The sequence below is a fragment of the Solanum dulcamara genome, chromosome 11 (genome assembly GCF_947179165.1).
Source record: "Solanum dulcamara chromosome 11, daSolDulc1.2, whole genome shotgun sequence".
Taxonomy (NCBI): Eukaryota; Viridiplantae; Streptophyta; class Magnoliopsida; order Solanales; family Solanaceae; genus Solanum; species Solanum dulcamara.
Window position 1 is genome coordinate 49,108,053 of NC_077247.1, and position 14,018 is coordinate 49,122,070.

At 32.4% G+C, this 14,018-nt stretch overlaps 1 protein-coding gene across 1 annotated transcript; it reads left to right on the forward strand.

Annotated features, from left to right (window-relative positions):
* Positions 1 to 9,674: 9,674 nt before the first annotated feature.
* On the forward strand, positions 9,675 to 13,526 carry LOC129874610 (uncharacterized). Its single transcript, XM_055949922.1, has 2 exons — positions 9,675 to 9,876; positions 12,131 to 13,526. The coding sequence occupies exon 2, from the start codon at positions 12,135 to 12,137 to the stop codon at positions 13,386 to 13,388; it is 1,254 nt and encodes a 417-aa protein (XP_055805897.1). The 5' UTR covers positions 9,675 to 9,876; positions 12,131 to 12,134; the 3' UTR covers positions 13,389 to 13,526.
* The last annotated feature ends 492 nt before the right edge of the window (positions 13,527 to 14,018 follow it).

The following is a 14,018-nucleotide window of genomic DNA, read 5'->3' on the forward strand; positions in this document are numbered from 1 at the left end:
TTGCCAAGGCTGCATGTCATTACTTTGAAAAGATATTTACTACAGACAACAAGAAAATCAATGAAGATTTCCTTAAGTACATACCTAGAAAGGTCAGTGACAATCAAAACCACATGTTGCAAAGGGTACCTACTAAAGAGGAGTTACAGAAAGTGATTTTCTCTATGGATGGTACTTCTGCTGCAGGTCCTGATGGGATGAGTGGCAAGTTTTTCCAGGTATGCTGGGACATTATCAGTGAGGACCTTTTGGAGCTGATTCTGTTTTTCTTTAATGGCCATGACATCCCAAAATACGTCTCCCATGCATGTCTGGTTCTACTCCCAAAAGTTGAACATCCTAATAGACTATCTGAATTCAGACCTATATCTCTCAGCAATTTTAGTAGCAAAATAATCTCCAAACTCCTTAGTAGCAGACTGGCTCCCATCCTTCCACATCTTATTTCTGATAATCAGTCTGGATTTGTCCAAGGAAGGAGCATATCTGAGAACATTATGCTGGCTCAAGAAATTATGCATAACATAAACAAACCCAAAATTGGAGATAATGTGGTTATTAAACTTGACATGGCCAAGGCTTATGATAGAGTCTCATGGTCCTTTATCTGTCTTGTCATGAGAAAGATGGGATTTGGGGAAACCTTCATAGACATGGTATGGAGAATAATGTCTAACAATTGGTACTCTGTCATCATAAATGGCAGCAGGCATGGTTTTTTCCACTCAACAAGAGGTCTCAAACAGGGAGACCCACTCTCTCCTGCTCTCTTTGTTCTTGGTGCAGAAGTACTGACCAGAATGTTAAACAACCTTCATCAGCACTATCTATACACTGGTTTTCAAATGGAGAAAAGGGGTCCTCAAATTAACCACTTGAGTTTTGCAGATGACATTATTATTTTCACCTCAACTTCCAAGTATTCCCTTCAACTCATCATGAAGACTCTTCAGATGTATGAAGGCATTTCTGGGCAGCTTATTAATAAGGACAAAAGCCAAATCTTAATCCCTACCAATACCCCTGATGATATAATGGATAGAGTAGTGACCATCACTGGTTATAAATGCACTCATGGGCCTATGACATACTTGGGATGTCCATTGTATATAGGAAGACAAAGGGTCATATATTTCACTGGTATAGTTTCAAAAGTGATTGCTAAAATTCAAGGGTGGCAGACAAAGATGCTAAGCTATGGGGGGAGAGCCACTTTGATCAAATCAGTGCTTCAATCACTTCCCATACATCTGTTATCTGCCATAACCCCTACCAGAACCACTTTGAAACAAATAAAATGCCTTATTGCTGACTTCTTCTGGGGTTGGGATAAGGAGAAAAGGAAGTACCATTGGGCCTCTTGGGAAACCCTTAGCTTACCATATGAGGAGGGAGGTATTGGTGTAAAAAACTTGGAAGATATATGTCTGGCAATGCAATACAAACATTGGTGGTTGTTCAGAACTAAGAGATCTTTATGGGGGGATTTCTTGAGAGCTAAATACTGCCAAAGAGCTCACCCTGTCACAAAAAAGTGGCACACAGGTCAATCTCTCATGTGGAAGAACATGATGAAGAACAAAGGTGACATAGAACCTCACATTAAGTGGACCTTATGTTCAGGGAACTGCAGTTTCTGGTGGGATGATTGGCTGGGTATTGGCCCTCTAGCCAATCACTATGAATATATTCCAAGATTCAACAACTTCACTGTCTCCATGTTCTTGACAAATGGAAAATAGAATGAAGAGAAAATCAGGCAACAGGCCCCTCAACACATGATACACACAATTCTCAATACTAAAATCATGTACCAACAAAACACACTAGATCAAGCTCAATGGAAGCTGCAATCACATGGAAATTTCACTTGTAAATCAGCTTGGGAAAATGTGAGAAAGAAAAAAAAACAAGACATTGACAGATAGGATGACATGGCATACTAACATCCCTTTCAAGGCTTCATTCTTGCTTTGGAGAGCATTGAGACACAAACTGCCAACCAATGATAAACTGATTTCTTTTGGGAGAGAAACTGCAGAGTGCTCATGCTGCTACAGGCCTGGTTTGGACAACATAGAACACATATTTGTCTCTGGAAGCTTTGCTAAACACATCTGGACATATTTCTCCAACTGGGGGGGAATCAGGCAGGACCACAACTCCATTAGAGACATCTTGATGAGATGGTGGACCTACAAACCAAACAATGCTGTACATAAACTCATGTTGCAAGCCCTCCCTATATTTATTTGCTGGAATATCTGAAAGAACAGGTGTGCAAGTAAATATGGAGGAAAGAAATCTAGTACTACTAGGGTGAAGTTCAATATAATCAAAGAAATATACATGCTTATTACCACAGTTTTTCCATATATCCAATGGCCACCAGCTTGGAAAGATCTAATTATTTGGATAGAAAACTGTAAGCATGACATAAAAGTAACCCAGGTTAAATGGCTCAAACCCCCCCTAACATAGTTAAACTTAACACTGATGGGAGTGCCATAGGCAACCCAGGAAAGATAGGAGCAGGAGGCATAGTAAGGGATCATAAGGGTAATTTGATATATGCTTTTGCCTCTCCTTTGGGAGTTGGAACAAATAATCAAGCGGAAGTGCAGGCAACCAGTTTTGGCATTAATTGGTGCATTCAACAAGGTTATAATAGAGTAATATTGGAAGTAGATTCGGAACTTGTGATCAAGTGGCTGAATCTGGACATCAAACCACCCTGGAACATTCAAAACTACGTTAATGAACTCCAACAACTGGTCCAACTGCTAGAATACTTCCAATGCAAACATGTTTTTCGGGAAGCAAATTTTCCAGCTGATACATTATCTAAGTACAGCCATACACTTGATAATACACAATACTTCTACAACCTTCAACAACTTCCACAAGAAACCAAGGGCTACATAAAGCTAGACAAGATAGGAATGGCAAGCTTCAGTAGAAGAAGATTAAAAAGGATAAAACAACCTTCTTGAACATGTTTATCTCTAATTTTCCCAACTTGGCTACGATTGGTGTTGCTGCAACTTTTCTTGGACCTACTTGGTACGACATGTCTAAAAAGAGCAAAGATGAAAAGAATTTCCCCAACCCATGCGAGATAGAAGGTTCGTATACTTGTTCTTGAATAGGACTAGTGTAGGCTACTTTCTTGTATTCTCATGGAAGGGGAGAGTCTCCCTCATTTATGCTTTCTTAGTTGATTTGTACCGAGAGGAGTCCTCTCACAGGTTTAATGCTTTCTAGTTATAGTTAGTCTCTTTTTGTATCGGGGATGAGTTAGCCGACCTTAAGAGGTTAGCCGACTTATGAACCACCATAGGATCGGAGGTAAGGTTTATGTCCCCCTCCTTGTATTTTATTTTGATTATTTATGGTAAGGCTTGGGGGTGCTGCTCAACCCCTGACTGTGCACGAGAGGTGGGAGCCTCGTGTAGGGTCTGTTCCCAAAAAAAAAAAAAAAAAAAAAACAAAGTAAATGACAATTATAAACTGTTTTCCCTCAAATTGGTTCCTCGTTTAACTTACTCTCATTAAAAGAGTAAATATCTTACAATATTTACATTGAATCATATAATTTATAGTAATTAAATAATTTAATAAGATAATAATAAATATTAATTAAACATTGTTAAATACTAAAATCTTCACTTGAAGTGATGTGCTTTGGGTACTAATTTTTCTAATTCACATTGTCTTGCCTAGAAGACGTTTCTTCTTTTCAATTCGGCACCACATTTTAAAGAGTTTCACAGCAAAGAAATTATTAAAAGATCAACAATTTAATATGAAGAAATAGTGAACTCCGTCATTTATTGTCTTTACTCTTTATAGCTTTTATTGAGGTCAATTTTGTGAAAGTAATCAAATTGAATTACTGACCAATTTCAACAAGTATCACAATCATCTAAAAAAAATTACTTGATCTAAGTGTCTGATACAAAAGTAATATGCATAGTTGACAAGTAAATTATTAAAGCCATGAATATTTTTGAATCAAATTATTGACGGCAAGAATATTTTTTAGACCAAACTATTAACTAAGAATATTTTTGTTCAATTTCACATAATGCGAAGACATTTTTTTTACCCTTTTCGATTCTTTTATAATGCAACTACTCCTAATTTTAAAAAGTAAACCGTTAGAATTTTCCTTTATTTAGGTGGATTGAGTAGATCTAAATTCTTGAATTACACTAGTAATTAAACATCAACTAATTAAGAATGTTCTTTATGTAATTCCTTCTTCTTATATTAAACTACAAATCATATTCTTTATTAACATAAATGGTATTAGCAAGTGGACTTCGTAATCATACGAGTAACTTATATAGGGTCGGCTCAACTATAAAGCAACTAAAGCAATGAACTATTTTTTTTAAAAAATGTATCATTATTTTTAGAAAAAATGAATTTTCTTCACAAGTTCTATTATAAAAATATTCATGATTTACGGTATATAGTCGCGAAAAATGAAAATATTGTATTGCAATAACTTCAAGAAGTTGAAATTGGGCTGGCTGTCAAACTAATATTTAGAGATCCATTTTAGTACACGTCATATGGTAATCAGCATTTGGTTTGCAAAAGTATACTATCATCAACTTGTCGAAAAGTATATGTTATAATAAGTCCTAAATTTCTGCATTGAAATAATGGTGTGTGGACACCTAACAGCTAGTTCACACAAGTACAACGACTATTACAATGATGTTGTCTTGAAGGGGCGATGTAATTTTAACTTTATAACTGCTGAATTTTACCATGAGGATTTCAAATATTAATAATTAGATTTTAACTTAAAATATATACATATATTCGATAAAAGAAAAATAATATAAATAAACTGTTTGAGCAGAAGCTATTCCAATCTTTTAATACCGCCCTTAATGTTGACCAAGTTTCTAAATGTGCTTATGAACAAACAACTTAGCATCGATAAAAAATAAAAAATAAATTAGATCAATATCATACTTCATTAATTTGTGTATCTCACTAATGTGATCAACTCTTGTTTTGTTGCCATTTTCCCCCTTCTCTATAATGCATTTTTTTCTTTTTGTGCACTATCTCATTTCAACGATAACCTCCTTATAGCTAATTTGACGTTTGCATAACTAATATAAAAGGGATCTTCACATAATTATTAATCGAATAATTTTACTATCTATTTTTTCTAGACGGTATATATTACTTATACACGATCATACACTTGTTATACATAAATTATATATTCATCGTCTATTTCTAATTTAATCAATTGGGCGAATGACCGTTAAGTTAATTCTTCTAACAACTATATAAAACAACAATGGCTTACAATATTGAACCTCACTTACTAATTTTGATATTTCCTATACAGGAATTTGTTATAAAAGATAGAATCTGAGCATGTGAGAAAAGAATATGTATATTAGTATTAACAATACGTGGAAAGAGTATCTAAGACAAACGATACCCTTAAATTAAATAATCTCTCTACTTAACAATCCATGTGTTGTTACTCATTTTATAACAATATAATTCTTACATTATTATACACCCAAGTACGATTCATAAACATTTATTCTTCAAATATATAAAAATCCCTTATTGTTTTTTAATGCATAAATAATTCTGTATTATAATTTCAGCATGCATAATAAGTTAATAAAGCAAACAACCCCTAAACGTACAAAAGCAAAATCCTTTTTGGTATATTAGTTACATTTGGCCTGTCGACAAAAACATCATATTAATTAGCCAAAACACATATTTCATATATTAACTATACATTATTTATTATTATTATTTTTGACTATTTTCTAGATAGACGGCTATTTAAGCTAACTATCCTTTCAATTTAGTTTGGGCAACTGGTGAAGTAATCTTTATTGGAAAATATGAAACTTGAGACTTAACAATGACAAAAAGTGGGCTCTACCCTATACCAGCCCAGCTTGGGGGCCCAAGTCTACCTAAACAAGAAGTCCACTTTATGTGAAGATGGGCCTCCTTGACCCACATAAGAAGGTAGATTAGGAAAAGTTCTTATATATATCAACTTATTATCCCAAATAAAAAGGGATAATTTCAAATATCTACCAAAACGTTATTAGTTTACGAAAAAATATAGCCAAGAAAATAATTAGATGGAATATAGCCAAATTTGCTATGAAGCCACGGTTTACTTTTATTTTTCTCTAGCTACGATTTGATAGTGCCTAAATAACTAATTTTTTTAATAACTAGCAGTTAAGTAGTGTATATGCAATGCATTAATATTGTATAGATAGTGTCTAAACAAGTAAGGATATTGTATAAATGGTGTGTGAACAGGTATATATGATGTATAAATAATTATGTAGTGCATATGTAATGTATCGATAGTTGTATAAATAGTTATGTAGTGTATATGTAATGTATCAATATTGTATAAATAGTTATGTAGTGCATATGTAATGTATCGATATTGTATTAATCGTGTATAAATATATATATATATATATATATATATATATATATATATATATATATATATATATATATATATATATGGTGTATATGTAATATATCAATATTGTATAAATGTGTATAATCGTGTCTCGAATTATATAAACAATTATGTAATGTATCGATATTAATTTGACTATCATTCATTTTAATCTTAATAAATAAAAAAAATAAACGAAAAATAATAAAATGATATAAATATTTATTTTCCACAAAAAAGTGTGACAATTAGAAAAGAAATTTTATTTTATTTTATTTCAAAAAAAGAGCAACAAAAAGAATATGAACAACAAAAAAGTTTTTTTTTAATAGTGTTATTTTGCCACGGTTTAACCATGGATAAAAAGCAATGAAGCGTGGCTAATGTATTAATTACATCAAATATGATCTTTTTATCCAAATTAAACCATTTTGGGTGATTTTGTAAAGTTTTGTCAGAAAAGTGATAAACAAATGTTATGGACTGTCACGTGGTGTAATTTTCCCAATAAAAAAAAATTATTTATGAGTAAATTAAACTAACAAGATATGCATTGATATACATCCTTATAGTCCTATTCTAGAAGTGAAAAATATGCTTTATTAATATTAATCAAGAAATAATACACATGATAGTTTTTCATTTAGTTCAACTTAATTTGCGACTATAGCTCTCTTAGAATTAGATTGATTTAATTTGATGTTAACATCGTTAAAGATAAGTTTTCCCTTTATAAATTATGTTTTTATTAGTCCACATTGTATTTGATATAAAAATTAAAATGGTAGCATAATGATGGCCAATTTGAGTGGAGGAGGAAACCAATTTTTGTAAAATAAAAATAGCGCTTCAAAACTGTGATATATAGAAAGAAAAACTTTTAAAATTGAAAAGGAAATCGAAAGAAGAGAGGCAACTTATGGAGATAACAAATAAGGTTCCAAAATTGTGGGGCTTACTGATGGAGAGAAAAAAATCAAGTTCCTCAAATTATACACTAAAATCGTGTAATTTTCAAATTTCACATAAAATGTAATATATTTATTGTGTTTGGTAAATAAGAAAAACTATCATATTTAATTCATCGAATTGAATGGTAGTATTTGTTTTTTTAAAACCATTTTGTCGGCCCTAAAGGGAAGGGGAGCCTTGGGTCACGGGTTCAAGTCTTTGAAACAACCTCTAAAAAAAATATAAGGTAAGCAGAAATGCAAAGTAAGATTGCCTACAATAGGTTCTTGTGGTCGAACCCTTCTCCGAACTCTGTGCATAACGAGAGTTTTAGTGTACCGAATTGGGCTGACCCTTTATTGCAGACCCTAAAGAACATATTACTATAATATTCTATTTCTGGAAAAAGTTAACCAAATGGCGCTAAATTATTTTGAGATCACTTCTCTTAAAAAATAAATATGCTGGCTATCCAACTTGAGGGAAATATTTTGAAACATATGATATTAATTACTTGAAACCAATCCAAATAAATGGCATTTCTTTTCATATTCCCTTGGTCAGCCACCACCCCACCAACCCCCAACCCAAATATATATATATATATATAAATAACTCATTTTATTTTCTAAATTTAGGAAATGAAATAATAGATTTGTCCACTTCTAATTTGAAAAAAGCAAGTGGGATAGGGTTGCTTTTGTAAAGGGATGCTCTTCATCATCCACTTTTAAACAATAAGACATATTAATGTACAATAATGTCTTTATCTTTAAAAGGTTTTACTTACCGACCATCATACACTGAAAGTGAAGGATACATAATTGCTATTACCAACTTGCTTCAAAGAATATAAATTCAATTATGAATTTCACATCACAAAAAAACATTCAAAATTAAGACTCTTTCTTTTCCTCTTTAAGAAATTATCAATTTTGAGTTTCAGTATATAATATTTTCTATCTAACAACTTGATTTGGGGTCTTGACATTTTTTAAAATCAATTATCAGGCCTTCCATTTACTTGGTAATAATTTTATATGTTAAGTATTTAAATAAATAAGTTGGAAATGTGTTATTTATTGGCTAACATCTCAATTGTATGGAATCGAACTCAATTGTAGGATTAACCAAAATATTGCACAAATCATTATTTAAAGAAACTAATAAGTAATGTAACTTAATTAAATAATTCATATAATTGTGTAATTATTTTCTTAGACCTAAGATTTTAGAAATAAGAAACTAGACTAGTTGCACCGACTAAAACCGCCAAATTGACCACGTCCATAAACTCTTTGTAGTATAATAAAAGAAATTTTAGAAAATTATCCTTGGAGAGTTGGAGTGTTGACCTTAAAATACAGTGTTTATTGGAGTATTGACCTTAAAATAAAGTGTTTACTTATTAGTGTTTTTATTATTTTTGCAAAATTTTATGAACCCACATTGAGCAACAAAATGAGAAATCTATTTTTTTTTAAAAATCTCTTAGGGATATGAAAATCATATCAAGTCAGAACTTGCAAAATTAATTAGAGCATACCTTTAAAACTTATTTCAAATTTATTTGTATGTATTGATCATGAACTAAGTGAGTATTTTGTCCCAATTTGGCTTGTTGCTTAAGAAATCATCAATCGAATTACAACATAAACTTTCCAATTCAGTAGCTTGTTGATAACTGTATTACTCCAATTATTTGGTTTGGCGGAATATGAACTCGTGACACTATAATTTTAGTTTCTTTCTCCAAAATACTTTTCAATTATGTTCCATCAAACTTCATAATATATTCTTTCACAATGTTTTACAATTTATAGTACTTTAGATATAATTTTGAAATATCCGAATCATAAATTTTAAAATATTGAATAAATTTAATTTAATTTTATTCCAAAAATTAGTTAACTTGATTTTCAAAAAGTGAAACATAACAACTGATATGATACGGAGCGAGTATATTTTATTTTCTTGTGTTTCTCGTGGAAACTTTCTTTATTTTTATTAATAATTGAATTTCATAAGAAGGCTAATAAATTTAAGGCGAAACAAATATGAGATGATGACATAGTTTTAGGTAAGACATAAAAGTGGATTGGTTTGCATGAGTTAGCAAAAACAAGTGGACATAAACCATTTTCCTACTTACAATTTGGGAATATAATCCCCATTCCCCACCAAAAAATAAATAAATATGGAAGCCACGTCTTTGAAAGAAAGAGGTAGACTAAAGACATGAATAAATGACCCCACCCCACCCCCTAAAGGTCTCATTCTCCCTTTTTATTAGCTCCCCTGCACCTTAGATCTCTTCATCCTAACTTCACCATTATATTTCTTTCTTTCTTTCCAACAAACATTTCCTCCCTCTCTTCTTTTGCAGGCCAAAATTGCAGCATAATTAATAGTCTTCTTTTGCAAGTCTCCATCAGGTAAGTTATTGCCATTTTATTAAAAAAAAAAAACTTATATTTGATTAAATTCTTTCGTTTTCTTCTCGATCGATCTTTTCTATTTGATTAAAGCAAATTAAAATCAGTTATATGACTTTTTAGTACACATAAAGATCCATTATAGTTACATTAGCTATAAAAGTTCATCTATCGCAACTTTATTCGAATTTTGAACGAATATACTTGAGAAACTCATTGATTAAATGAGTTCTATAATTGATATAGTCCTTTGATCCTCATTCTTTTTGAGATCGAATTTGGAAGTCAAGAACAAATAGAAGTAATGTCACAATTGAATTCTTGTTTTTGTCATTTTTTTTGTCCTACGCTAATTATTCAAAAAGAATAAGAGAGAAATAAAACTTATAAGCATATATTCCAAATGTTTGTCTATCTTTGGCAACATAATATAACATTATTCGTAACGTTAAACGTCGTCCCCTAAAACCTGGCAACTAAAAGAAATGATGGATGACCAGCTCATTTTTCTTCTAGTTCCATCGACCGATTCTCCTTCCTTTAAACCTTATCCATTCGAAAGATTGTAATGTAAAGCACTAGATTTATTAGGTTATAATCAGAGGTTTTGAGTCTAGAGAATGAAAAACTTTTTGATAGAGTAATTTTACACTTTTAGCAGACTTACCCCACGTGAATATATGCAAGTGTCTAAAAGGAAAAACACAATTTAAGTCATATACTCAACGTTGATGTAAATAATTTTTACATTATCAACTGATCCTAAATGAGATAATTTGTTTTATGTATCTACTATAAATGGTAAGAATTGTAATGTGTGTTTGACGGTTAAAAAGATGATGAGATTCTAAATAGAAGAGTTAAAAGGAAATCAAACATAGATTCTTATATATATATAAATGAGTTAATAGTTAAAATTACCTTTAAACTTGGCAAACTTTATCACATGTACAATTAAAACTATGAGAATTCATAATTACCCCCTCAAACAAAGATTGTTGGAACTATTTACCCCATAAACTATGAGAAGTCTTAATTACCCCCTCAAACATAATTTTTTGGAATTATTTGCCCCCTAATATGCCATATGATTTTATAAAATTACTCTGTTTCAATTTATATGACTCGTTTTCTTTTTAAGTAAATTTCAAAAAGAATAACAAATTTCTATATTTAGTAAAAAAATTATTTTCGTTCCTATGTATATAATGTAGTTCGACTCGAAATGAAGTTTAAGAAAGATGTGGTCTAAAATAAGTCATAAATATTTGTGTGACAATAATTATTTCATTAGGGCTAAAATGAAAATTTTTAAGTTAATTTTTTTATTAAATATAAAAATGTGTTATTCTTTTTGAAATTTACTTTAAAAAAAAGCTTTTGATGAAAATTTTATTAGGGAATTAATTAGCCTATCCTCGTGTTAAATGGCCTAATTACATCCCGTGACGTGCTGGGTTTAATAGGCATCTTTCTAATTTTGTGTGCTCTTAATTTTTTATACAAGCAATTAAGCATAGTTTATTAGCCGTCCATGTTAATAATGGCAGGCTGATCTCATCAATACGAAGCTTTCAGCTAACACCTAATTTTGATTTGCATAATGGCTTATTAAAATGGCTACTAACATTACGCTAATGAGATTGGTCTTCTTTCCACTTTTTTAAAAGTCTAATCTAATGCGACATTTGTTGAGGACGGTGACTCATTATTCAACTTTACGAAAATACTTGAATTTTAATTTTACTCTAATTATAATTCATTGACTTTTCGTATTATCAATTAACAACTATATATCAATTAATTTTACAAGTGGAATCGGAAGAAGATTGAATATTTTACTTATATCTTGAGAGCTAGAGAAATGTTTTCAACTCTAAAAAAAAAAAATATCAAAGCAAATCGAATAAGAAATAACAAAAAGAAAAAGTCATGATAAAATACAATAAAACGCATAATAAAGAAAATAAAAATAGTAGATACAAGAAAATGAAATAGTAGATACATAGTGCAATAATTAAATTGTATCAACATTGTTAAAAAAAAGTTGCATTCAATACTTGTAGAACATGAGAGAATTTCTTTTAAGTCATGTTTAATTATGATAAAGTTCAGTACAAATTCTTCACAATTTCGAATTTCTTATTCTTTTTCAGCACAATTTCTGTTAAGGCTACAATTACACCTTCAATGTAACAGGACCAGGAACAGTACGTAACAGACTCTAACAATCTCCTTTCATATCCACTTGCAGAGCGATGAGTGGGTCTCTTCACGCGCCGCCAGAGTTCGACTCCGGCAACGGCGATTCAGTAGCCTCCACGCCTCGCTCGGAGCAGCACCATCAACACATGTACGATGAAACCACCGCTTCGCAGCCACGTGCCCGTTTCATGTGCAGCTTCGGTGGCAAAATTATGCTTAGGCCACACGACAATCAACTCCGCTACGTTGGCGGCGATACTCGAATTGTTGCAGTGAACCGCCACACTACCTTCGCAGCTCTCCTCGGAAAACTCTCCAAACTCGTCGGATATCCAAACATTAACATCAAGTACCAGCTACCTAATGAGGAACTGGACGCTTTGATAACCGTCACAACCGATGAAGATTTGGAGAATATGATGGAAGAGTACGATCGGCTCACGCAGAATCAGAAATCGGCTCGTCTTCGGCTCTTCCTTTTCTCTAACGATTCTGGTTCCAGAGCCAGCACTATCAGCTCCATCCTTGACGGCTCATCTAAGAGAGAGCAATGGTTTGTTGATGCACTCAATGGTGGAGCCGGTACGGGTCTGGAGCGTGGGCGATCCGAAGTATCGTCTATTGTTTCTGAAGTTCCGGATTACTTGTTCGGACTGGATACTTCGGATGATCCGCCCCGTGAATCAAAATTCGTGAAGAACAAGATCCTTTCGGAGCCGGGTTCACCCGCTCCACCCATTGTTTCTTCTCCGTATTGCTCTATATCATCATCATCAATGACACCTACAGCAGCTATGACAGTAATGCCGGATCTTCCACCCGTTAAAACAAAGCCCGATAAGCCAAACCCGACAGCTGAATCCAGAGAAACGCCGGTTGCAAGTGCGACTGAGTCAGGCGAAAAGACGGTTCAACAGCAACAACAACCGAGTTATCCAAGTAGTCCGCTATGGCACTACCCCGCCCCACCGGTGCAAACCATACCCGTTTACTATGTCCCGGGTCCGGTTCCGCCCGGAAATATCCCGGTCCAATCCACATTACGGGCTCCATATATTCATCCGTTTCCGGTTGCTCCGAATCAATTTCCCGTCGGATATCCACCAGTTTCAAATATAGGGCAAGTATACAGTGGATTGAGGCCGGTAATGAGTGCTGACCCGAATGACTTTTCTGCTACTGCAAGGGAAGGAATGAATTACTATGGAGTTAGGAATTCAGGTGTTGTTCCGGGTTATGGAGGTCCAGTTAGGGAAGAAATGCAGGGACCCGGAGTTGATGGGAAAACGGGTCGGGTCTCCCAATAATTAAAGGTTTGATTGAGAAGCATATTTGGTTGTGTTGAAGCATTTTGTTATATTTGAAGCAAAGTTTTGTGAATCGTAAGTAAGCTGTCATTGATAATCGATCCTCCAATTCCAATATGTGAGTATTTGACTAGTAAAGAGCAAGTTGTAAAAGCATTTAAGTAAAGAACTTGTCAATGTTTACAAGTTTATGGTATGATTTTTGTGAAGTGCTTTCTTTAAACAGTCATTTACAATGATATTTTGATATTAAGGGGTTGTTTTGTAGGAAGTATTAACAAAAATAGTTCATGTATTATGTATCGTATTATTTAGTTTTATGTTTGATAGAAATTTTGGGTGTATGTATAACTAATTCATGGATTAGTTATGCAACCTACATGCTATTAATTAATACCTCACATTTGGTGGTATTAGTAATATATAGGTTTAATACTATGAGATTAAGTTATGTAAAGACAAAAATATCCTTCAAATCCTTTTAATCATTTTTTTTTGATTTTATGTTTTATATTTGTACTAATAAATTTATTTAAAAAAAAATAGCTTACAATTTTTATTATTTAGAGAGAATTATTTGTTGATAAATAAATCAAATACAAATCAATGCAATATTTGAAATGTGAGTTG

Coding starts and splice junctions, on each gene's coding strand:
- LOC129874610 (XM_055949922.1), top strand. CDS start 12,135: ATGAGTGGGTCTCTTCACGCGCCGCCAGAGTTCGACTCCGGCAACGGC.